The sequence below is a fragment of the Vitis riparia genome, chromosome 6 (assembly GCF_004353265.1).
Source record: "Vitis riparia cultivar Riparia Gloire de Montpellier isolate 1030 chromosome 6, EGFV_Vit.rip_1.0, whole genome shotgun sequence".
NCBI lineage: Eukaryota > Viridiplantae > Streptophyta > Magnoliopsida > Vitales > Vitaceae > Vitis > Vitis riparia.
In genome coordinates, this window is record NC_048436.1 from 7,830,926 (window position 1) to 7,856,453 (window position 25,528).

Below are 25,528 nucleotides of genomic sequence, written 5' to 3' on the forward strand. Positions count from 1 at the left end.
TTTCAGTTGAACTGTATGCTTAGATGGATGATTGTTTTTTATCCCCCATGCTGCTGTGCTCCCTAGAATTGAGTGCACCTTTGGGAGCTTAGAAATTAGAGTGTCAGTTGGGTCCAAATGAAATAAACTTGATTGACATGTTTATAGTAGTGAGGATCTGTGATTGAGGATAAGGAGCAGATACCAGGAAGACAGGTTGAATATTGGACAAAAGAGATGGCAGGTTAAATACTGGACAAAAGAGATAGTTTAATCATTTAAGATAAAATAAAACCAGATCAACTGGAATGGCTGAAAAAGTTGTGGCTGAACCTAAAGAATTGGAACTAGGCTTTCTTGAGTTGAGTTGCATTAAGTTTCATGTTTGCATTAATTAGCATATAATTAGCATATACTTTAATGCAGGATTTCACAATTTCAATCAAACTTGAAGTGTCTATATTTCAACAATTCTGAGTTCCTACATTAACCAAAACCAGAAGTTTTAAACTGTGGTCAAAGCTTGTTGATAATATGTATGCTTGAATGCAAGTTTCTGGAATATCTTATGATTGTTCTGATCATGATAAAAGTTCAATCCTATAGTTAAGCTTGTGGTATTGCTACATGACCATGTGTTCTCACGGTGCTCTTCAGGGACACTGATCAGTGTTGCAAATGATGTCTATTCACCAAAAGCAGAAAAATGAATAAAAAAAAGAAGAAAGAAATGGAGATCTTTTCCTAAAACATTTATGTATCTTCTGCTGTCTGGTGTTTGATCAAACACATTTTTAATTTATGCACACTTTTCTTTCTAATTTATGCTGTTGTTATAGAGTCCCTCTTTTGTGTGTGCATGTGTGTCCATGACTCAAAAAAAAAAAAAAAAAAAAAAAAGAGGTAAAAGGAAAAAAGAACTGATTCTTGCAGTATTCTCAAACTAAATATATATATATATATATACATATTTTTTCAGAGAAGGCTTGATGTCATATAAGCAATTCATTCAGGAGCTTGAAGATGATATACTACCAGCTGAAGCTGAGCGTAGGTACTGAATGGAATATGCCTTGATTTCTGTAAGAGTTGGATTATTAGCTTGTGACTTCTATCAAATTATAATGGAGTGACTGTGGCCTTTGATAATACAGATATCAAGAATACAAGTCAGAGTACATTTCAACTCAGAAGCGGTCTTTTTTTGATTCCCATAAAGATGAGGAATGGTAATTCTTCTATTTACTTTCTTATCCACTATTTTTTGTTTTTATTTTTTGTCATTCTTTACACATGTATGATTGAACTTGCATCTTTGTGTAGGTTGAAAGACAAATATCATCCAACAAACTTACTTAGTGTCATAGAAAGGTGGGTTCTTAAATATTTTAGTTTGTAAACTCCTAACTGGGTTGAAGGAGTTTCATGGCCCTCATAAATTATCTGGGTGGCTTCCTTTTATCCACCAGCTCAATTTGTTTTTATCTATGAAAAATTTATTTGGTATCAACTTAATTTTTCTGGATCTTTACTTGTAACCTTTCTAGGAGGAATGAAGTTGCAAGGAAAACTGCGAAAGATTTTTTGCTTGATTTGCAAAGTGGAACACTTGACTTGTAAGTGCTTTACTTTACATTTGCATTTGCTTTGTAAAGAACATGTTATGGACATTTTTCTTTTATATTTTTCATATCATATGAAAGGACAATTTTATTATGCAGAGGACCTGGTGTCAATGCATCATCTTTAAACAAATCAGGACAGACTAGTGATCCAAACTCTGATGAAGAAATAGAAATGGGTGGCAAAAGAAGACGGCATGGTAGGGGACCAACTAAAGAAACTGATCTTCTTTCTGTTGCTCCCAAGGCTCATCCAGTCAGTTCTGAACCCAGACGAATCCAAGTTGACATTGAACAAGCTCAGGCCCTTGTACGTAAACTTGATTCTGAGAAAGGAATTGAGGAGAATATATTATGTAGAGCAGATAATGACAAAATGAACCGGGAGAAATCTCATGGTGGTTCCATTGGCCCTGTTATAATTATACGAGGTTTGACCTCTGTCAAGGGCCTTGAGGGCATAGAGTTGTTGGACACTCTGATTACATATCTTTGGCGAATCCATGGCTTGGATTATTATGGAATGCTAGAAACAAATGAAGCTAAGGGTCTCCGGCATGTTAGAGTGGAGGGCAAGAGTTCTGATTTAACAAGTAATGGGGTTGAGTGGGAAAAGAAGCTTGACTCACATTGGCAAGAGAGGTTGAGGAGTCAGGATCCATTGGAAATAATGACTGCTAAGGAAAAGATAGATGCTACTGCCATTGAATCTTTGGATCCCTATGTCCGAAAAATTAGGGATGAGAAGTATGGGTGGAAGTATGGTTGTGGGGCCAAAGGTTGTACAAAGCTCTTCCATGCTGCTGAATTTGTACACAAGCATCTAAAATTGAAACATCCAGAACTTGTGATGGAGCTGACTTCTAAAGTGCGTGAAGATCTGTATTTCCTGAACTATATGAGGTAAGTATGGCTTTTTAATGGCCTTTTTTTTCCTTCTTGTGTTGATTCTAGAGTATCATGATGACTGCTATAAATTGTTGCAGTGATGCAGATGCGCCTGGTGGGACACCTGTTATGCAGCAATCTCTACTGGTATGATTCATCATCAGTGATTACCATTGATTCACATGGCTGAATAGATTTCCTGTGCTTATTATTCTAAAATCTCTTAATAATGGCTTCTGTTGTGGAAGAAATTGGTAACAACATGATATTATGATCTCTTTTCATGTTTTGCCCTCCTTTTGAGCACAAGGTATTAATCTAGGAGCTGTTAGAAAATGAAGGCGACAGGCCAGGTAGTATTTACAAGAAATCTTTTTTTTTTCATAAAAAAAAAAAAAAAAAACGTTACACCCATTGGAAACTTTTTGTTTTTTTTTTCTTGAATGAAGGTGACAGGCCAGGTGGTATTTACAAGAACCTTTTTTTCCAAAAAAAAAAAAAAAAAAGTTACACCCATTGGACTCAAAATTGGCATTCAAAAGAAGTGAGTTCTCCAAGTAGTCATGACTAGTGTGCCAAATCGTTAACTAGTGTCAAACCAATTAACCAAATCGTTAAATGAAGTTCTTGTTTGGACTATGGATGTAGGGATCCTAAATCCTCTTAAAATCTAGGGAAAAAATATCAAATTATTTCTGTTCGGATGTAGTATGAGAGGAAAAGGAAAAGCAGATTGGACTTGGAGATTCTTGGAGAGAGATATCTTGAGTTTCTCAAAGGGAGAATGCCTTAACTCTAATCCGGCCTGTTCACTCACAGTTCTTCATCACCAACTCTTGCAGTTGTGGAATTTGGACTTTTCTCAAACCTCAGGAAAGAGATGGCAACATTATCTCCAAAGTTGTAAGAAGTGGCTCACATGATCTGGCTTGGGAGAACAACCTTTGTCATAGCTCCAGTGCAAAGGGACCTATAAAAAAAAAATAGCTCCAGTGCAAAGGGTACTGGAGGAGGGGATGATCCATCTACCCCTTGCTCTTCATATATAAAATGCAACATTCAAAGTTGATGGTATTATAGGGCCAGCTGATACAAAGCAGATTGTTGATATTAACTTTCTTATCAGCCACCGACCATCTAAAGGCTTTGACTTTCAAGGGAGCCTTTGACTTGAAAATAAACTTGGCTTGAGGAGCAAAATCGGGGACTTAAATTTAGATTGGGCATGGAATAAACATTGGGAAGTGAAGAGGATGCTCATTCAAAGGCCTAACACCTCTCATGTGGGATAGAAGGGGAAAGAATGACATTATGTAAAGCTAGGAGGAGAGAGGAGAAATCCTCAATTTATTGGTTTTGTCAAACTTTCTCGACTCTCGAAAAGCTTCAAATGAGAAGGGGGGGGGGGGGGGGGGGGGGGGGGGTTTGGTCTTTGGCTAATCGTTGTTGCCTTGTCTAACTCATGAGGAGTCAATTGACCACATCCTTCTGCATTGTGGCAAGGCACGACTGTTGTGGGAGCTGTTGGTCTCTCTCTTTAGGGTTTGTTGGGTGATGCAGTTCACTATTAAAGAGATGTTGTTAGGTTGGCATAACTCCTTTGGTGGAAGAAAGTGGAAAAAAGTTTGGAGAGTAGCATCCTTATGTCTCTTCTGGACAATTTGGAAAAAAGGGAATAGGAGATCTTTTGAAAATGTGGAGCTCTCTATTCAAAGGTTGAAATTCTTGTTTTTAAGTAACTTGTGAACCTGGACTAAACTGTTTATAGGTGAAGGCTTGATGTCCATAGTTGATTTTATTGATTGGTTGGGTTCGTTTTGAGGGAGGGAGTAGTTTTTTGTTTTCTCTTCCTTATTTTGGCGCTTTATGGCAGCTCTTGTATACATTGTGTGTACTTTGGTGCAGCCCTTTTTGGCGCTTTTCAATACTACTTTTGTTTATGATAAAAAAAAAAAAAAGAGAAAAAGAGAAGCCATATATAGGTGACCCTCTCGGTCTATGCTAGAAATGAAGTTGGGGGTATTGTTAACACAGAGGCTGATCTCCCTTGCACAAAATCTTCCCTGAAAGTAGACTGATGAGCCACTATCAGCAATAAATTGAGTGTGATGAATGAATGCTTGGTAGCCTTGGGTTATAGCTTTCCAATGACATTGGTATAAAGTGCAGACAAAAAAGTTGGCATCCCACCCATTATTATGCAAACCTAAATGCTTTTAGTAACCTAATTCCATAGGAATTACGCTTCCTTGGGAACCACCACAGCCAGTTAATGATAAGGGTTTTATTCCTTATATAGAGGTTTCCCCTAGGTTTAGCACCCCCAACAGATTTAGGCATGTGAATCTTAGTCCATCCAGTCTATTTGTCTCACTTCCTTTACGGTCCATGTTGGATGAAGTCGTCCTTGGTTTTCTCAATCTAAATGCTATTTCCCCTGAGGATTTGTAGATGGGAAGGTAGCAAGCCAGAATATGAGCTAGGCAGCCTTAAATAGAGTACTCATACCTCCTAAAGATGAATGAGTTCTCTTCCATCTGTCAAGCCTTTTATATATTTTTGTCTACAATCAGGTCCCCAAAATGGGCTGCTGTAGGACTACCAGATGGTAGAAGGCCAAGATAAGTAAGAGGCCATTCCTTACTCCAGTAATCCTACACATTATGAAGGGTGCTAACCTCTTCTTGTGATTGGAGTCAATATTGATTACTTCTGTCTATGTTGATCTCAAGTCCTGATGTGACTGAAAGGTCTGAAAATGAATGTAAGATTATGGACATTTTTATTGTTGATACTAGAGAAGAAGTAGAAGATGTCATATATGCATTGTGAAAGGAGATTCTGACTGTATTTGTATGATGAGGAATGAACCTTGGGGTTTATCAACAAAAAAGTAAGCCAAGAATAGTTTGATTTCATTGTCCTGTTTATAGTATCTATTAATTTTTAGTAGTTTACTTTTAGTTAAGTTTAAGTTTTTATTTCTTTGTCTCTTCTTATTATATTGGGAAAGTGTTTATTTATTTTGGTTTTTAAATAATATTCATTTCCCTTATTTATTTATTTTTTTAAAATTCTTGCAAGGAAAGATAAGGAATAAGAAAGGTGTCCTATTAGTTGGAGGGGCCCTTTTGTGGGTAAAAAGAGGAAAAAGATTTGAAATTCCATTCCGTTGTGTATTTTTTGGATGGTTTGGAAGGAAAGAAATAGGTTAGCTTTTAGAGGGGGCTCTTTAGCTATTCAGACACTCAAGAATTCTTTTGTATGTAGTTTGTGGAGTTGGGCTAAGGTGTATATGGGAGAGGAGTCCTCTTCGCTTTTAGGTTTCTTGGAGTGGTTAGCGGCTCCCTAAGGGCTGGTGAGGTTGTTTTGTTTTTGCACTTTTGGCCTTGTGGATGCTTGTATACTCCCTGTATGCGTTGCGGCCTTTCGGCCTTTTTTAATATATTTTGCGCTCATTTATCAAAAAAAAAAAAAAAGAAAGGTGTCCTATTAGGAAAGAATGTCATAAGGGTCATAAGAGTCTACCATTTGTAAAGCAAAGTTGAAAGGAGGGCTAGGTGTTCATTCTCTTTCGTTGTTTAACAAGACCTTACTTTGTAAGTGGTGTTGGCGCTTTGCTAGCGAAAGAGATTCATTGTGGAAGAAAATTGTATGAGGGAAGTTTGGGGATGAGGAAGGGGGATGGAGGTTAGTTGTGATGAGAGATTCCTATGGGGTTAGGGTTTGGAAAAAGATTGGGAAGTAGTGGGAGCTTTTTAATTCAATGATTTCCTTTGCGGGTGGGCAATGAGAGTAGGGTGAAGTTTTGGAAAGACAGGTGGTGTAGTGAAAAGCCATTATGTGAGACTTTTCCGACCTTGTTTGCCTTATTTGATGCTAAAGAAGCTTGGGTAGTTGATTTCTGGGAACATTGTGGTGAAGGAGGAAATTAGAACCTTTTTTTTGTTAGGAATCTGAATGATTGGGAGTTGGGTGTCATGGAATGTTTTCTTTCTAAACTCCAAGGACATTCAGTGAAGAGGGAGCAAGAGGATAGAGTAGTTTGGAAGGGACATAATAAAGGGGTTTTGCTTTGTAAGAGGGCTATATTCTTTGTTGGTGATTGATGAAACCATCCCTTTCCCTTTAAAGATAGTTTGGAATCCATGGATTCCTTCAAGGGTGAGTTTCTTCTCTTGGGAGGCATGTTAGGGAAAGGTTTTGACTTTGGATTAGCTTCAAAGAAGAGGGTGGACTTTGGTCAACAGGTGTGCATTGTGCAAAGAGGAGTTAGAGTCCATTGATCATATCCTTTTTTACTGTGACAAGGCGAGATTATTATGACAACTAATGTTTTCCATTTTTGGTGTTCGGTGGGTTATTTCTAAGACAATTAGGGAGACCCTTCTAGGGTGGCATGATTCTTTAATAGAAAGAAGGCGTATAAAGGCTTGGAGAGCAACTCATTCTTGTATTTTCTAGACGATTTGGAAGAAGAGAAATAAGAGATTCTTTGATTGTGAGGGATTGTCTAATCAAAGGCTGAAAAATTTATTCTTAGACAATTTCTCTATGTGGGTTAGGGTATATATAGGTGGAGGTTATATGCAAATGGTTGATTTCATAGATTGGTTGGGTCTTGGTTGAGGGAGGGAGTATTTTTTTGTCCTCTTTTTTGTTTTTTGGTTGGTGCTATTTGTATACAACATGTATACTTTTGTGCGCTTTCTGCGTTTATTAATACAATCTCTTACTTATATAAATATATATATATATGCCTATGTAGTTTTTTTTTAAAGTGGAGCATCCGATATCTAATAAAGAATTTTGGCATCCGTTATGCTTTCTTTGAGGGTGTGATTGTCTTTCTCTTAAATGTGGTTGCTTAGGAAGCCCTATGTGTGATTCCCTTAGAATGTTGGTTTGATTGCTAAGTATTTCTTTACCTCATTTCTGAGCTATCTTTTATTCTTTTCACCTCATTTTATAATCTAAGAAAATCCTTTAGTGTAAAATTTTTTAAGATCCTCTATCAGTTTTCGTATTAGAGCTTATGACAGCACTATGACAACTTGAAGTAGTCAGGGTTTTAGGGAGAAATTGATGGGTCAGCATGTGATGATGAAGGTGATAATTCCTTTGGTGAAGTTGGATCTTTAAATATCGATAATCTTCAAGAAGGTGTAACACAAGTGCACCCCTAAACGAAATAAAACACAACCTAGAGTGCATGCCAAATTTATAGAATATGATTCAAAATTCAATCAAAGCAACAACATTCTAGATTTCAAACAATTAAAAGAATCATTGAACACAAAACTGTTGAAGTTATTAGAAGTTTCAATACGCAATTAGAAATTTAAAGAATAAAAGTTTTAAAAAGGAAATAGAACATATATGAGGTGACCTTTCCAATAAGGTGTGGGCTTTGGCAGGTGAGATGCTATGGCTAGGATTGGTTGCACCTTGGGCATAGGCATGCTTTAGACACGTCTTTTACCAACTATGGGTTTTAAAAAGTTAATAGTGCATGATATCATGCAACAAAATGATACATTTTTTTTGAAATTAATAAAGAATTATTATATTATTTGTTTAATGTATGGTAAGATTAGAAATTGATCATAGAGGGGAGAGAGAGATCTTTTGTATGTAATTTTTGGTTTTTGACTAAGTCGATTGTAGATGAAGGACTCTTCCTTTAATCAGTTTTTTTGATTGGTTGGGTTCTAGATGAGGGCTAGTGATTTTTTGTATCCCCTCTTCTTTTGTTCTTGCTTTTTGGTGCCTCTTGTATATCTCCTGTATGCTTTGGGTCAGCCTTAAGGCACCCTTTCTTCTAATATATTTTTTTCTGTGCGTTTACTTATAAAAAAAATAGAGGGGAGAGAGAGGTAAAATAATCCTATTTACAAAACTTCATTGTTGTCAAATGTCGTGCTAGAAGTTAAGTGAATTTATTCTTACAATGAATATTAGAGAATTTTCATTTGAATGATTTGAATGTTAATATTGAAAATAATGATGATTGATGAATATAAACTTTTGCTTAATATTTATTTATTTTAATTATTATTGGGAAAGGAATGATAACTAATATGAAAAGTTAGCATTTTGAAGATGACACATAAAGGCATATATATCTACAACACATATGCCTACTTAAAAGTTGAAACTAAAAATCATATCTACAATTTTAGAAAGTTTATTTTTGTGGATTTTGCAATCAATTTATACATTAAACTCATATTTTGTTAAATTTAACTTCGAAAACTCTAGTATCTAATATTTTCACATGATATGATATGGTTTAACTCCTTAAATCCTATTATCTTTTGTGAAATTGGTTGTATATTACATGGTACTTCATGTTTCTAGTATCTATGTACATGTATGCATATTTTTTTTCATTTATTTTTCACTATAAAAAGACTTACACAACATGAATTAGTTTTCACTAAAAAAGACTTACAATACATGAAATATATAAAAACAACACATGATACACTGTACAAGTTAACAACTGTGATTGGGGGTGGGGTATTTTCTCAATAGTTAATGCTATAATTTGGTGGGACTAGGATTACTGTTCCTTATTCTACTATGATCAGTTTTTATTTTTTAGTTTTAGTTAGCTCGATTAATCTCTTATTTCTATGTGGGATTGCTTTGGGGGTTTTAGTTGGATTGGTTGGTTGTCCTTATTCTACTAGGTTTTTCCCCTTTTGAATAGTTTTAGTTGGATTAGTTTGGTCACTTAGCTAGGGTTTGTGAGTTTCTGATCTACATATAAGCTTGTAAGTCTTTCTTAAAGAATCATAATATCATAACAGGATTTAGCAGCTTTGCAGAACTGACAAATTAGACATGCTGTGTCATTCAAAGCATTGGTCAGCTTTATTCAATCAATCTAGAAATTCCTCATCTTGTAATCTTGAATTCAGCTACATTGACTTTTATGGAAATAGATCTAGGTCTACCAGCCAGTTGAATAGATTACTGCTATCATTAAAGGACTTGTCAAATGATAAATGATCTAATTCCAACTTGATTTATAGAAATTTTTTTGAAGGCTAGCAATGTTCTTGGGAAGTGTATTTCAACCATATTATGAATGTGAACCACAGCCTTAATGTGAATGAAACCATGTAAAAGATTGAGATAAAAACTATATTAGTATGGGCTTATCAATGAAAGGAAGGCTGAGGAGTGGGTAAACAAAGGAAAACCTCATTGGTTATGCTTCTAACTTTCAGGCCTAACTGGTTGTGCCATGCTAATTGTTTGTATAAAATGGATTTGAGTGGGATCCAAAAAAAGGCTTTATGCTTTCAAACTACAATAGTAGGAGAGGGAACCAAAAAAAGAAAGGAAAGGAAAAGAGGAAGATAAATATCCACAGTTGGGTTTCTTGAATTGCCAAGAAAAGTAAATAACAAACAAAAGAGATCCCATATTAAAGATAACAAATAATACATTAGGAAACTCCTTAAGGCTATAGATTATAGTGGTTACATTTTGTTATTAGTAAAGTGCCATGGCCTTTAAGTTGTTTTATGCCTTGCATTTGACAATTTTAAGTGGATGTGGGTGCTTTAGGATATACGCAAGAAAAATAAAAAATAAGCCAAGCCGATGCAATAGAAAAAAATGGAAAAGAAGTGACAAAGAAGGGAATAAAGAATCCTCTTGGCATAATTCAAGAGACAGAGGTTCTAAACATTTTTTTTTTGAATAAATAATTAATGAATAAATTTTTGACATCTAAGGTATTTGTAAAGTTAATTCTAATCCTAAGTGTGGTAGAAAAAAATCCTAATTATAATTGAATTATTCCTAATAGGAAACATAAAATAAAAGCCTAAATAAAGTAAGAGAACTAATATAATAAAAAGGCTTGCTTTGTGGAAGAAATAATATATCTCAAAAGGTGAAAGACAAATTTTGATTAAGAGCACCTTATCCAGCTTAACGATTTACATCATGTCCCTTTTTGTCATCCCTTTTTGTTAACTTGTAAAAATTATCGTGTATCATTTTTCTATTTATTTTTATCATGTATTGTATCATATTGTGCATTGTAAGTTTTTTTATATAGTCAAAAATAAATAAATAAATAAATATGTGTGCATATCTATTGGAAGTATGAAGTATAGAGTAATATATAACCAATTTTATGAAAGATAATAGGATCTAAAAAATTAAACGATATCATATCATATGAAAATATTGAACATTAGTGTTTTGACAAATTCAAACTAACAAAATATGGCTCTAACATACAAATTCATCACATAATGCACAAAAAATAAAATTCTCAAATTTTTTAGCTATGATTTTTAGTTCATTCTAATTAGGCATTTGCACTTATTGTATTGTTGATTGATTTTTTAGCTATGATCTATATGCATCATCTTCAAAGTTCCAACTTTACCATATTCGTCACCATTCCTTCTCCATTGAAAAAAGAAATTAAAAAAAATGCTAATATATTAAATTCAAACTTTTTATTCGCTAATCACCATCATTTTTGATATCAACATTCAAATCATTTAAATGAAAATTCATCAATATTCATTGTAAAAGTAAATTACTTGACTTCTAATTTAGCATTTGACAACAAAAATGTAACTTTTCATATAAAGTTATTTTACTTACGTCTCCTTTCTATTTTTAATTTTAAAATTTTTAGTGCATTTTAAGCAATTAATATAATAAATTCTTTTAAAAAAGAATTACTTTGGTTTTTCTTAAAAATTATGTAAAATAGTTGAAGATGTATGTATTGTTGTATCGTTATATCATGTATCGTAAAATATGCTTTAAAATAAGATGTAGATTGCGATACGTATTGATTTCCATAAAAAATATATCGTGCCATTGTATCATATCGTGTATCGTAAGTTAAAGAGTTCTAAGTTCTAATTGCCTCACCTGTTTGTTGGGTATTGACTTCCTTTATCAATCATATATATTAATGATATTTGTTGAAGATTATTACAGCTGTTGAGTATTATTACAGCTGTAATATACAGCTGTAGGAGATATACAAATCTAATAGATAGCTGTGTAAGTTGTACAGCCGTAAGTACAGTTATATATATATATATATATAGCTAGATGTATATTTATGTATATAATCCCTAATTTGTAGGGATTCTTCCTTATTCTTTCTTTTCTTCCTTGTTCTTTCCTTTATATATTTCATTGATGGTATACTTCCAAGATTTAAAAAGAATACAATTTTTCTCCACAATATTTAAAGTAAATAAAGACTTTTATATCACTTTTTTTATTGATGTGAGCCATTTAGTCTTTCTAAGAGGGTGTTTGTTTTTTTAGGTTATTTGTTTTTCTACTTTTTCATAACTTGTTATAAATTTTTGGCTGAATAAAAAAAGACAAAATATTTGTTTTTTATTTAAATGAAAAAAGTAACATATTAGTTTTGCTTTACTTTTTAGTGCTTAATAGAAATAAAATATTACAAAAACAAACAGCCTAATACTTACTATTAAGTGCTATTTAGTTTTTTTTTTTTTTGATAGATAAATTAAGTGTTATTTAGTTTTAAGTTCTATTTAGAATTAAGTTAAAAAAACACCACCTAATTCTATTGGAAGTCTGTTTTTGTTTGATTGTCCACTTATAAAAAACAATTATTAGTTTGATTTCCATAGCTACAGTTTGTTTACTGAGTTCCATTTTTATGTTTCTCTTTTCAGATTATTGCTGTGATGTTTTTATTGTTATTAAATCTTCTCTTTTCATTGGACAAGACAGAAAGTTGTGTATTGAGTTTCATTTTTGTAATTCTCTTTTCATGTTATTACTATAATAACAATAATAATATTATTATTTTAAATCCTCTCTTTGCAGAAGGACAAGACACAGAAACGCAGGCTAGGTCCAGATAATCGATTGAAAGACAATCGTAGGGAACGTGAAAATCGAGCTAATGGAAGTGAAAGATATGATAGGTCTGATAACCATCAGTCAAATGATTTCCAGCCCAATGACGGTCCAGATGGGGGGAATCCTGGTGAAGGAATGTTTGACACTTTTGGTGGTCAAGGCATGCATGTTGCTCCTCCTTTTCCCTCAGATATGCCCCCTCCACCAGTATTGATGCCTGTTCCTGGTGCTGGGTAGGTTGACAGTTTGTTCTATGATTTTTTTGGTATTTTCTGTGATAGCTTAATTTACTGTTTTCCTTGAGAGCTTATATGTGGGTGCACTTGCAGTCCTTTGGGACCTTTTGTTCCTGCTCCACCTGAAGTTGCAATGCGTATGCTGCGAGAGCAGGGCGGGCCATCCCCTTTTGAAGGTGGGGGGAGGAATGGGAGGTCTGGGCCCCAGTTAAGTGGGCCAGCCCCAGTTCTTGCTTTATCTCCAGGTTTAAGACAAGATCCTCGGCGTCTACGAAGGTAATTCCTTTTTCTGGATCATCCTTGCCCCAGTTTAATGGTTTTGTTTTGGTTAGTGACAGAACTTCAGCTTGAGCCAATTTCCAAATTTTTTAAGATGGGGGATATAATGAACTTGTGGACCAGCTAAATTTCTTTTACCCACTCTCCTTCTTTGACCTCTTAAAAGAATATGTGCCATATGAACCTTTAATAGTGTGTTTATTTTTTTTTATTTTTTGATAACCAAGGAACCTTCCATGGCCAAGCCCTTAAGACTCTCTATGAGGACCCAAACCTCGGGGTGTTGACTGCCCTGCAACAACCAGCGTTTAAATTTTGCCAATTCAGTTCTATAAACTGAGTTTGTTATTTATGGTTTGCACCAACTTTGGGGTATGGCTGGCTAGAAAATCATGGCACTTGGTGCAACAAATTATCTGCAGGAATTGTAGTTTCTATATATATAATTAAGTTGAATCCTCTCTGCACAGATTACTGGTCAATAAGGAAAAATGTAGCGTACATAAAATAGGGGCTTACCACTATTTAATTCTTTCCATTTGCCAGCATAAAGACATAACAAGAAAAGAAGAAAGATGTGTGCATGAGTGCACACATGCACTTAGTTGGATTTTTTTTTTCATATTTATTTTTTACTTCTTTCCACCAAATTTCTATGGGAACTCCATTTGGTGTTTTATTATATACTTGTTCTTATTGATGATGTGGTTGAAATCTTCACTTTATTTGAGACCTTAATATTTCATTTGGCAATGATAAGTGACATTCTCTCTCTCTCTCTCCATCTCTCTCTATACACACACATTTCGTGAAGTGGCCAGGAATTTCTTCATGAGCATAATTTTGTCCATGACCATAAATTTCATGAAAATGGTTTTGCTAGGGGTATTTTCTTCCTTTTCTTTAGGTGGGTTTGGGGGGAGGATTGAAGGGAGGGAGAATGTAACTTTATAATAAAAAAGCCATTTAGGATGTGATCTCCCAACCCCAAAATATATCTCCATCCCTAGCTTCTTTTTGCCATATTTGGGGTGTCATGTTTTTATGAATGTGAAGTCTGCAGCTGACTTCCTTTGGATGTGGATGCAGTTACCAGGACCTTGATGCCCCAGAGGATGAAGTCACTGTGATAGATTACAGGAGTTTGTAGGTACCGAGATTTGCGAGCATGATGAAATTATGTGAAGTGGTTCTCTCAAAAGCAAACTTGTGTACTGGGTGAAGGTCATCTGCATTTTTTTTTTGCAGTAATCAAAATTCAGAAGCAGCCAACCCACCTTGTACTACAATTTATTACGACGAGGCTGCTGAGTGCTGCTCAGAATCCGCTTCCCATTCAGATATTGCTAGGTATTATTGCATGTGTGTTAGTGGCATGAACTTGCCTGATATTTTTTTTTCTCCCACTTGCTTTAGTGACTAAAATAGAATAGCCGTTTATGATTTTCAGGTGGGAATGTTCAATTCTCATCAAATTGTAGTCCTGTAAAATTCACATCTGGAATTAGACTTCAGATTGTTTTAGAAATGTGAATATTCTGTATTTGATATCCATGGATCCTCTTTTCTCTGGGCGTCATTTGAGGCTGAGTCTGGGGGACATGTTATGTTTAAGACAATAATCATACAAAATCCATCAGGAACTTCACTTTGTATGGTAAGGGCTCTTAGAGATATCTTTCATTTATCTGGAAAATCATAAACATGTGGTTTATATGTTGAAAGTTCATTACATTTTTATTAAAATATCATTTTGTAAAGTTCTAGGTTTTGGAATACTGGCTTTCATTTTGCTCCTAAGTGAAATTGCCCCTTGGATGGATCAAGGTAAATCCTTCAGGATACTGAAATTTGTGTTTGGGAGAGAGAGAAAACCGTTGGACAAACAAGGGAAAAATAAATCTTGAACCCAGAAAATTTACAATCTCAAGTCATCATTCTCTGTGTTGTGTTGAGTCTTTTTAAATGAGTACAGAGTGAAGAAAGGAAGTTCGGGGAGGTTCCAGAAACTTCACCAGAATAACCAAAACCTGTTACAAGCTATAACAGATTGTGGTTAAGACAAATCCGAGGTGGCACTTGATGTAGCAGCTTCCATGTTTGTCTTCACACACCCTCTCAAACAAAAAGGGGACTCATTTGCTTTGAGTTTGCTCTTCAATTTTAAAAATCTAGCTGTTGACAAAGGTTTGATGAAGATGTTAGCATTCTGGTTTTTGGAAGGAACAAAGCGGATTTCTAATGTCTTTTGAAGAACCTTGTCTTGAGCAAAACGAATGTCGATTTGAATATGCTTTTTCAAGCATGATAAACAAGATTAGCTGCCAACAAAGCTGCTCCTTGATTATCACATCAAATGATTGGTGAGAATTTGATATGAACTCCCCCCAACTCTCTCAGTGAAGAATGTAGCCAAGTTAGCTCTACAACAATAAGGGCTAATGCACAATATTCCGACTCAGTACTTGATTGTGCTACTACACTTTGTTTCTTGGAGCTCCAAGACACAAGATTTCCTCCCAAAAACACACAATAGCCATTGGTGGATCATCTATCATCTAGATACCTTGCCCAATCAGCATTAGTGAAAGCCTACAAGATTCAATTGTTTGTTGGGTTGGAAGTGAAGACCATGAGTGATGGTCCCTTTTAAGTAACGAAGTACTCTTTTACAAGCCTGCTAGTGAACATCAGTAGAATTCTATAAAAATTGACTTTGCTTGCTAACCATATAAGAGATATCTAGACTTGTCATTGTGACATATTGTAAGGTCCAAATAGTACTCCTATTGAGTGAAGGTTCTGCTGCAAGGTCTCCATCTCTCTTTGATAAGAGTTTTCCTGAGCTAGCAGGGGTTGATAGAGGTGTAGCTCCATCCATCTTGGTTCGTTTCAATAAGTTAATAATATATTTGGTTTGAATTACATACAACCTAGTAACATCCCAAAAAGCATCAACTCCAAGGAAGAAATGTAAGGAACTAAGATCTTTAGAGCAAAATCACAATTCAAGTCCCTTACTAACTTTGATACAACTGTTGAATTGTTACCAGTGATCAAGATATCATCAACATAAACTAATAAAATCAGCAAGGTACCTCCTCCTTATACATAAATAGAGATACATTAGACTGTGAATTAGTGAATCCACTATCTAAGAGTGCTTGCTCAAATCTATCGAACTAGGCCCTTGACACCTGCTTTATGGGAGACACAAATATCCTTTATGAACTAAACTATATCTAAGAAAAAGACATTTGCAAGATTGAAATTAAAGTTTGTGTATTGTAGGGCCTTAGATGCGGGTAACACAATCAACCAAAGTTACGAAGAAATGAGTAATCTAGAAGATGACCAAATAACTTTTGGAAAGGAGAAGTGTTTGAAAGAACTGGACTGGAAAGGTGATTAATCAAGAAAACTACAGTATGGAAAACCTCCCACCAAAATGGTAAGGTATGTAAGCTTGAGCTAATAGAGTTAGCCCGAGTTCAACAATGTGATGATGTTTCCTTTTGGCTCGACCATTTTGTTGATGGACATGAGGACTTGGATGACGAAATTGAATTTCGTTTTGTGAAAGGAAAATAGAAAATGGATGAAACTCACCTCCCAATCAGTTTGAACACATCATATAGGCATGTTCAATGACTTTTCCATAAGAAGTTTGAATTATTTAAAAGCAACAATAGCATGCAATTTGTGTTTAAGAGCGTAAATCCATGTGAAACAGGTAAAATCATCGATAAAATGAATGTAATATCTATAACCAGCGCTTCTAGGAATTGGTGATGCCCCCCAAATATCAGAGTGTATGATTCTAAAAGTGAAGTAGTTTTGGTTTAGAAACAAAAAAGGGAAGTACATGGCTTTTGCCATATTGACAGGCACTGCAAAATTCAAGAATTTTATTTCGTGAAGAGTTGCACAAATTTAAAACTTGTCTAAGGACCTTGGCAAAAGGGTGATCAAGTCTTTGATGCCACACATTGGAACTCAGAGAAGATGCAGAAACAAAGAAACAAATTGAAGTACAATCATGTTTGACATATGCAAGAGACACAACAGAATTACAACTATTAACAAGATGTGATACTGGTTTGATGATTTTTGACTGAGAATTTGCCGTTGTTCGGGGATAATGCAACAAGTAGAGGCCATCTCTAAGCTTCCCTTGAAGTAGAACAGTTCCTGCAATTTTGTCCTTCACAAGACAATAATTTGCATGAAATTCCACAAAGACTCAGTTTCAGCTGTAAGTTGGGAGATAATTACTAGATTTTTGGTAATTTTGGGAACATCAAGGACTTTTTCAAGACAAAGAGGGAAGGAAAAATGTGTTGGTAGATTAGCGTAACCTATGTGAGAAATTGAAAGTTGCTTACCATTTCCGAGTGTAAGTTTCTATTGGTCTCCATATTCTATTTTCATTGTAGTGTTATCAGGTATAGTAATCATGTGGTTTGTTGCGCCACTATCAACATACTAGCTAGGGTCAAGAATGGTTTATAGTGTAACCATGAAAGCAGTAGGTGAAGTCTTGTTACAAGTATTTGGAGTCGGTGAACCAAAGGCTAAAAACTCTCATCTAAACGATGCAAACAATTAAAGGCTATGTGACCTTGTTGGTCACAGATTTAGCAAATAGGTCTGTTATTTCTAGCGCTACGTCCAGGACCAGGAGATCTAAAAGTATTTCGAATTCAACCACGTCCTTCTTGAGGATTGGAATTTCCTCTTCCTGTTGGGCTTTGTGGAGCCTAGTTTCGTTTGATCCGGTTTGACGACCCAACCCGAATAATATTGCATGGCTTTTTAATGGGAGATTTATTGAGGCATGTTGGGCCTGTTTAGCCCATTGTGGAACCACCTTTTGTAATTAGGGTTTTTTAGTGTGGTGGGGTTGCCGTGTTATATATATAGAGAGAATATTGTAGCCGCTATGTGGTACTCCGTATTCTTCCCTGATAATAGTGATATCCCTGCAACTCCGTGGATGTAGGCAAATTGCCGAACCACATAAATACTGTCTTGTGCGTGTGATTGTTTTTCTTTGGTGTTTGTTTTCTCTAATTTTTTGTTTCTCACGGGTTGGGAATTCGGTTTAATTCCCTACAACTGGTATCAGAGTCAGGTTAGGTTTGAGTGGGAGCAATGGCAGAGGAAGCAGGAAAGGCGTCTGGAATAGAAAAGTTTGATGGCACAGACTTTGCGTATTGGAGGATGCAGATTGAAGATTATCTCTATGGGAGGAAACTGCATCTGCCTCTTTTGGGGACAAAACCTGAGAGTATGAAGGTTGAGGAATGGGCGCTTCTTGACAGACAGGTTCTAGGAGTTATTAGGTTAACTCTGTCTAGGTCTGTTGCACACAATGTTGTAAAGGAGAAGACCACAGCAGATCTGATGAAGGCTTTGTCCGGTATGTATGAAAAGCCGTCCGCAAACAATAAGGTACATCTGATGAAGAAATTGTTCAATTTGAAGATGGTAGAGAATGCATCAGTAGCACAACATCTGAATGAATTTAATACAATTACAAATCAATTGTCGTCTGTAGAAATTGATTTTGATGATGAGATTCGTGCTCTGATCGTCTTGGCTTCTTTGCCAAACAGTTGAGAGGCAATGAGGATGGCAGTAAGCAATTCTACGGGAAAGGAAAAACTAAAGTACAATGATATACGAGATTTAATTCTGGCTGAGGAGATTCGCCGAAGAGATGCAGGTGAAACCTCAGGATCTGGTTCTGCCCTAAACCTTGAGACAAGAGGCAAAGGTAATGACAGAAATTCAAATCGGGGTAGATCAAATTCCAGAAATTCTAATCGGAACAGAAGCAAATCTAGATCAGGCCAACAAGTACAATGCTGGAATTGTGGGAAAACAGGTCACTTTAAAAGGCAATGCAAAAGCCCTAAGAAGAAGAATGAAGATGATTCTGCTAATGCTGTAACAGAAGAGGTACAAGATGCATTACTTCTTGTAGTAGACAGTTCACTTGATGATTGGGTTTTGGATTCAGGAGCTTCGTTTCATACCACTCCACACCGAGAAATCACACAGAATTATGTTGCAGGTGATTTTGGGAAGGTGTATTTGGCTGATGGTTCAGCCTTGGATGTTGTGGGTCTGGGAGACGTCCGGATATCGTTGCCCAATGGGTCTGTTTGGTTACTGGAGAAGGTTCGACATATTCCTGACCTGAGGAGGAATCTGATTTCTGTTGGACAACTTGATGATGAAGGACATGCAATACTATTTGTTGGTGGTACTTGGAAGGTTACAAAGGGAGCTAGGGTATTGGCTCGTGGAAAGAAGACTGGTACTCTGTATATGACCTCATGTCCAAGAGACACAATTGCAGTTGCTGATGCAAGTATTGATACAAGCCTATGGCACCGTAGACTTGGTCACATGAGTGAGAAAGGGATGAAGATGTTGTTGTCAAAAGGAAAACTACCAGAATTGAAGTCCATTGATTTTGACATGTGTGAAAGTTGCATCTTAGGAAAGCAAAAAAAGGTGAGCTTTTTGAAAACTGGCAGGACACCGAAGGCTGAAAAATTGGAACTAGTACACACTGATTTGTGGGGGCTTTCTTCGGTTGCATCCCTAGGAGGTTCAAGGTACTACATCACCTTTATTGATGACTCAAGTAGAAAGGTATGAGTTTATTTTCTGAAAAATAAATCTGATGTATTTGAAACTTTTAAGAAGTGGAAGGCCATGGTTGAGACAGAAACAGGCTTGAAAGTAAAATGTCTAAGGTCAGATAATGGAGGAGAGTACATAGATGGAGGGTTCAGTGAGTATTGTGCTGCACAGGGAATTAGGATGGAGAAGACCATTCCTGGGACACCACAGCAGAATGGTGTGGCTGAGCGCATGAACAGAACTCTCAATGAGCGTGCTAGAAGTATGAGGTTGCATGCTGGACTACCAAAAACTTTTTGGGCTGATGCTGTTAGCACTGCAGCTTACTTGATAAACCGAGGACCATCAGTTCCCATGGAGTTCAGACTTCCTGAGGAGGTTTGGAGCGGTAAAGAGGTGAAGTTTTCACATTTAAAAGTTTTTGGTTGTGTTTCTTATGTTCATATTGATTCTGATGCTCGTAGTAAACTTGATGCAAAGTCAAAAATATGTTTTTTCATTGGCTATGGTGATGAGAAATTTGGCTATAGGTTTTGGGATGAACAAAACAGGAAAATCATCAGAAGTAGAAATGTGATATTTAATGAACATGTAATGTACAAGGACAGGTCAACTGTAGTGTCAGATGTTACAGAGATAGATAAAAAGAAATCTAAGTTTGTCAACTTAGATGAATTGACTGAAAGTACTGTCCAAAAAGGGGGTGAAGAAGATAAAGAGAATGTAAATTCACAGGTAGATTTGAGTACACCTGTAGCTGAAGTTCGCAGATCTTCCAGGAACATTAGACCTCCGCAGCGTTATTCACCTGTTTTAAATTATCTCCTGTTGACTGATGGTGGTGAGCCAGAGTGTTATGATGAAGCCTTGCAAGATGAGAATTCAAGCAAGTGAGAGTTAGCCATGAAGGATGAGATGGATTCCCTGTTGGGGAATCAGACATGGGAACTAACTGAATTGCTAGTAGGAAAGAAGGCTTTGCACAACAAGTGGGTATACAGAATAAAGAATGAGCATGATGGTAGCAAACGTTACAAGGCCAGATTAGTTGTTAAAGGGTTCCAGCAAAAGGAGGGCATTGACTACACAGAGATATTTTCTCCAGTTGTGAAGATGTCAACAATTAGACTTGTACTTGGAATGGTGGCTGCAGAAAACTTACATCTTGAATAGTTAGATGTGAAGACAGCATTCCTTCATGGTGACTTGGAGGAAGACCTTTACATGATTCAGCCAGAAGGGTTCATTGTTCAGGGACAAGAGAGTCTAGTCTGCAAACCGAGAAAGAGCTTGTATGACCTTAAACAAACTCCTAGACAGTGGTACAAGAAGTTTGACAGTTTTATGCATAGAATTGGGTTCAAGAGATGTGAAGCTGATCACTGTTGCTATGTTAAGTCTTTTGACAATTCTTACATCATATTACTGTTGTATGTGGATGATATGCTTATTGCAGGGTCTGACATTGAGAAGATTAATAATCTGAAGAAGCAATTGTCCAAACAATTTGCAATGAAGGATTTGAGAGCTGCAAAGCAAATCCTTGGTATGAGAATCATTAGAGGTAAGACTAATGGTACATTGAAGCTTTCACAATCAGAGTATGTGAAGAAAGTTCTCAGCAGGTTCAACATGAATGAAGCTAAACCAGTGAGCACACCCTTGGGGAGCCATTTCAAACTAAGCAAAGAACAGTCATCGAAGACAGAAGAAGAAATGGACCATATGAGCAAGGTGCCCTATGCCTCAGCTATTGGCAGCTTGATGTATGCTATGGTGTGTACAAGGCCAGACATTGCACATGCAGTGGGAGTTGTGAGCAGATTCATGAGTAGGCCTGGAAAGCAGCATTGGGAGGCAGTCAAGTGGATTTTAAGATATCTGAAGGGTTCATTAGATACATGTCTTTGCTTCACAGGTGCTAGTTTGAAACTGCAGGGTTATGTAGATGCTGATTTTGCTGGTGATATTGATAGTAGAAAGAGTACTACTGGGTTTGTTTTTACTCTAGGTGGTACAGCTATATCATGGACTTCAAATCTACAGAAGATTGCTACTTTGTCTACTACAGAAGCTGAGTATGTTGCAGCAACTGAAGCTGGAAAGGAGATGATTTGGCTACATGGTTTCTTAGATGAATTGGGTAAGAAGCAGGAGATGGGCATTCTACACAGTGACAGTCAGAGTGCAATTTTTCTTGCCAAAAATTCGGCTTTTCATTCAAAGTCGAAACATATACAAACAAAATACCACTTTATCTGTTATCTTGTGAGAATAAACTGGTAATACTTGAGAAGATTTGTGGATCTAAGAACCCTGCAGACATGTTGACTAAGGGTGTCACTATTGAGAAGTTGAAGCTATGCGCAGCTTCAATTGGTCTTCTAGCTTGAGGACAAGAGGATGAGTTGTAGGGATAAGGGATTGTTTCTTGGAGGATATCGGTTTGATGTTGGTGATTGGACTAGTCTCCAAGTGGGAGATTTGTTGGGCTTTGTGGAGCCTAGTTTCGTTTGATCCGGTTTGACGACCCAACCCGAATAATATTGCATGGCTTTTTAATGGGAGATTTATTGAGGCCTGTTGAGCCTGTTTAGCCCATTGTGGAACCACCTTTTGTAATTAGGGTTTTTTAGTGTGGTGGGGTTGCCGTGTTATATATATAGAGAGAATATTGTAGCCGCTATGTGGTACTCCGTATTCTTCCCTGATAATAGTGATATCCCTGCAACTCCGTGGATGTAGACAAATTGTCGAACCACGTAAATACTGTCTTGTGCGTGTGATTGTTTTTCTTTGGCGTTTGTTTTCTCTAATTTTTTGTTTCTCACGGGTTGGGAATTCGGTTTAATTCCCTACACTTCCATGATCACAATTTCCACCATTCTTATTGACAAAATTTGCCCAAGGATATTTTGAAGCTCCATTGCAACATTTAGCTGCTCAAGTCTACATTCTTGATTCAGCAAAAATGCTTGAATATCCTTCAAAGAAAGTTCATCTGCTATCCCATGAGCCGTAATGCTATAGATGATTGGGTCATATTCAGATCCAAGTCTGGAAAGTACAAGATCTTCATTGCTCACAAGGTAACTAGTGGCCACACACTGATCTGCTACATTTTCCATCTTCTCAAAATAGTCACTCATCGACAGAGGGCCTGTCTTCAAGGTTTGTAGCTGTATATTCAATTGCAAGAGTTCTGCCTTAGAACTTGATGAATACAATTGCTCCAGAGCAATCCATGGTTCTGGTGCATCCAATTACTTGGCCAAGAATCGTCTTTGATAGAGACGAGAGTAACCAACTTAGTAACAACTGTTCCTCTTTGTTCCATTGTTCATATGCTGAATTCATATCTTGAATTTAATTTCCAGATGTGTCTTGATTATCAAGAAACTTCGGTGGACATGTATTTGTGCTTTATAAGTATCCGCTGAATCCATGGCCACGAACTGCAGGTAAGACTTGAGATCTTCACAACAGATAGTTGTCACAATCAAGCTTAACTGATGGAGATGTGTTCAGCTTAGTTGTAAATGACGAGGAGCAATTGGTCTTCTACAGATTTTCCATGCTTGAGATGGCTGAAACAGAGTTCATTAGTGTTCTCAGTTTACCTTCCATTTTAGAAGAAAGGAAAGAAATGGCTCTAATACCAACCGAAATTTGTGTTAGGAGAGAAAAAAAACCCTTGGAAGAACAGAGAAAATAAAAATCTTGAACCCAGAAACTTTACAATCTCAAGTCATCATTCTCTGTGTCATGTCGAGTTTAAGTGAAGAAAGGAAGTTCGGGGAGGTTCCAGGAACTTCACCAGAGTAACCAAGATCTGTTACAAGCTATAAAGGGCTATGGTTGAGACAAATCTGTGGTGGCACTTGATGCAACAACTTCCATGTTTGTCTTCAGAGGGGTTATCTACATTGATGGATGCTATGTACGGATAGATACCAAAAGATGGAAGGGGAGGGGAGGGAAGGGAAGGGAAGAGAAGATAGAGGAAAAAGAAATAAAAGAATGAGGATGTTCATTGGTATCTCTGAGACACCCTTGACAGTGAAAAAAATTCAGAGAAAGTAGGAAACATTCGCTAGAAGCTAGAGAAGATAGAAAAATTTTGGAAGCTGAGTGCAAGTAAATACGCATGACAAAAGTTTAAATATTGTTTGAAGAAATAAGTATGTATTCCGTTGATCATGTATGTATTACTTTTGTTAATGGATTTAGTAATTTTTATAAATAGTTTGAAACTTAAAAATCGAACCGTTTAATATTAAAACTTTTCGGGGAAAAATTAGTTCAAATTGACATTGCTAGATTTTATTTTATTTTATTTTTTATTTTTATTTTTATTTTTTGCATGCAATTATAAAGCTTGTTTAGAAACAATTCTTGGAAAACGTTTTCTAAGAGCTGGTTTGAAATATTTTTGATAGAAAATATATATATATATATATATATATATATATATATATATATATATATATATATATATATATATATATATATATATTAGAACAAATTTAAGATGGTTTGGAGCATTTTTTTTTGTGGTGTTCTAAAACAATAATTTAAAATTTGAAGAATACTTTGGGAGCTTTTAATTTTAAGTGCATGGAATCTTTAATAAAGTTAAGAAAACTATTTTTTATATTTGAGTTCCTAAATAAAATTTTATTTTCGAAAGTAATTGAGAACTAATTTTCATGATTGTTCTAAAAAACTATTTTGTATGAACTGTTTTAAAAAATGTTGTCAAATAGACTCATAAATTTATGAATTTTTAACTAAAAAAAAAACTCTAAATCAAATGAGATTTAAGGTATTAGCTATTTTAATAAGTTTAGTAATTTTTTTTTTAAATTAAACTCAGGAACCAAGCTAATTGATATAAAAAATTTCCCAAATCAAAACTAGTCCAATATTACAAGAATTAATATCGGTATTAACTTTATTTGAATATAAAGAAACATAGAATGAGACTTAGAGGATATTTGGTAAATTAACTTAATAATTTAATTTTCTTTTGCATAAGACTATAGTGCTTGTTTATAAATTGGTCTTGAAGAAAAAGTTTGATAAATTTTTTTACTAAAAATACATTATTATTATTTTTAAATTAAGATTGTTTTTAGGTATTTTTTGTAGAGTGTTTTAAAAAAGCAATTAAAAATATGGAGAATACTTTGAAAACTTTTACATTTTATGCGAGTGCACAATACCTTCAATGAAGTTAAAAAAACTGTTTTTCATATTTGAGTTTCTAAATAAGATATTATTCTTGAATCTAATTGATAATTACTTTTAAGAATTATTATCAAAAATTGTTATTTGAGAATTTATTTTAAAAACATTATCAAACAGACTCATCAAATTTTGAATTCTTTTACTAGTAAAACAAATCCAATCAAATGAAATATAATGTGTAAGGTATTTTAATAAGTTCAGTAATTTTTTAAAAATGATTTGAAACTCAACAGACCAAATGATATCAAAATTTCTCGAATCAAAAGTAGTCCAGTATTACAAGAATTAATATAGTATTAACTTTATTTTAATATAACGAAACATAGAATGAGACTAGGAGGATATTTGGTAAATTAACTTAATAATTTAATATAATATAATTGTAGACCCCCCTGGAACGGTGTTTTTTTTTATTATTTTATTTTTTATTATTTTACGTTTACTCTTCTGACCGCTCCGAAATCAAGCTGGGGGTGGCGGCGAGATGGGACGCGGGACAGGGAGTAGGTGGTGGGCTGTCAAGGAAAGAGCGGGAAAGAAAATTCCAGAAGAGGGGACCTTCTGTGAGGAGAGAAAGGAGGAGGGGACCTTCTGTGAGGAGAGAAAGGAGGAGGGGAGAAAGAAGGAAGGCTGGCGGGTTCCAGAGGAGATTCAGACGAGAGAGAGGAAGGTGACGCGGTGGAATATTCAGGTAAGGTTCTCTTTTAATTATTTTTGGTG

General features: G+C 35.6%; 1 protein-coding gene across 1 annotated transcript in view; it reads left to right on the plus strand.

Annotated features, from left to right (window-relative positions):
• LOC117916096 (serrate RNA effector molecule) overlaps window positions 1-14,562 on the plus strand; it is a 30,913-nt gene extending 16,351 nt beyond the window's left edge. The window contains exons 4-12 of the mRNA XM_034831930.1: window positions 959-1,033; window positions 1,134-1,208; window positions 1,303-1,350; window positions 1,527-1,595; window positions 1,701-2,504; window positions 2,588-2,636; window positions 12,351-12,619; window positions 12,716-12,898; window positions 13,991-14,562. Coding sequence (XP_034687821.1) covers window positions 959-1,033; window positions 1,134-1,208; window positions 1,303-1,350; window positions 1,527-1,595; window positions 1,701-2,504; window positions 2,588-2,636; window positions 12,351-12,619; window positions 12,716-12,898; window positions 13,991-14,051 — 1,633 coding nt within the window. The 3' untranslated portion in view covers window positions 14,052-14,562. The remainder of the gene's footprint in view (window positions 1-958; window positions 1,034-1,133; window positions 1,209-1,302; window positions 1,351-1,526; window positions 1,596-1,700; window positions 2,505-2,587; window positions 2,637-12,350; window positions 12,620-12,715; window positions 12,899-13,990) is intronic.
• The last annotated feature ends 10,966 nt before the right edge of the window (window positions 14,563-25,528 follow it).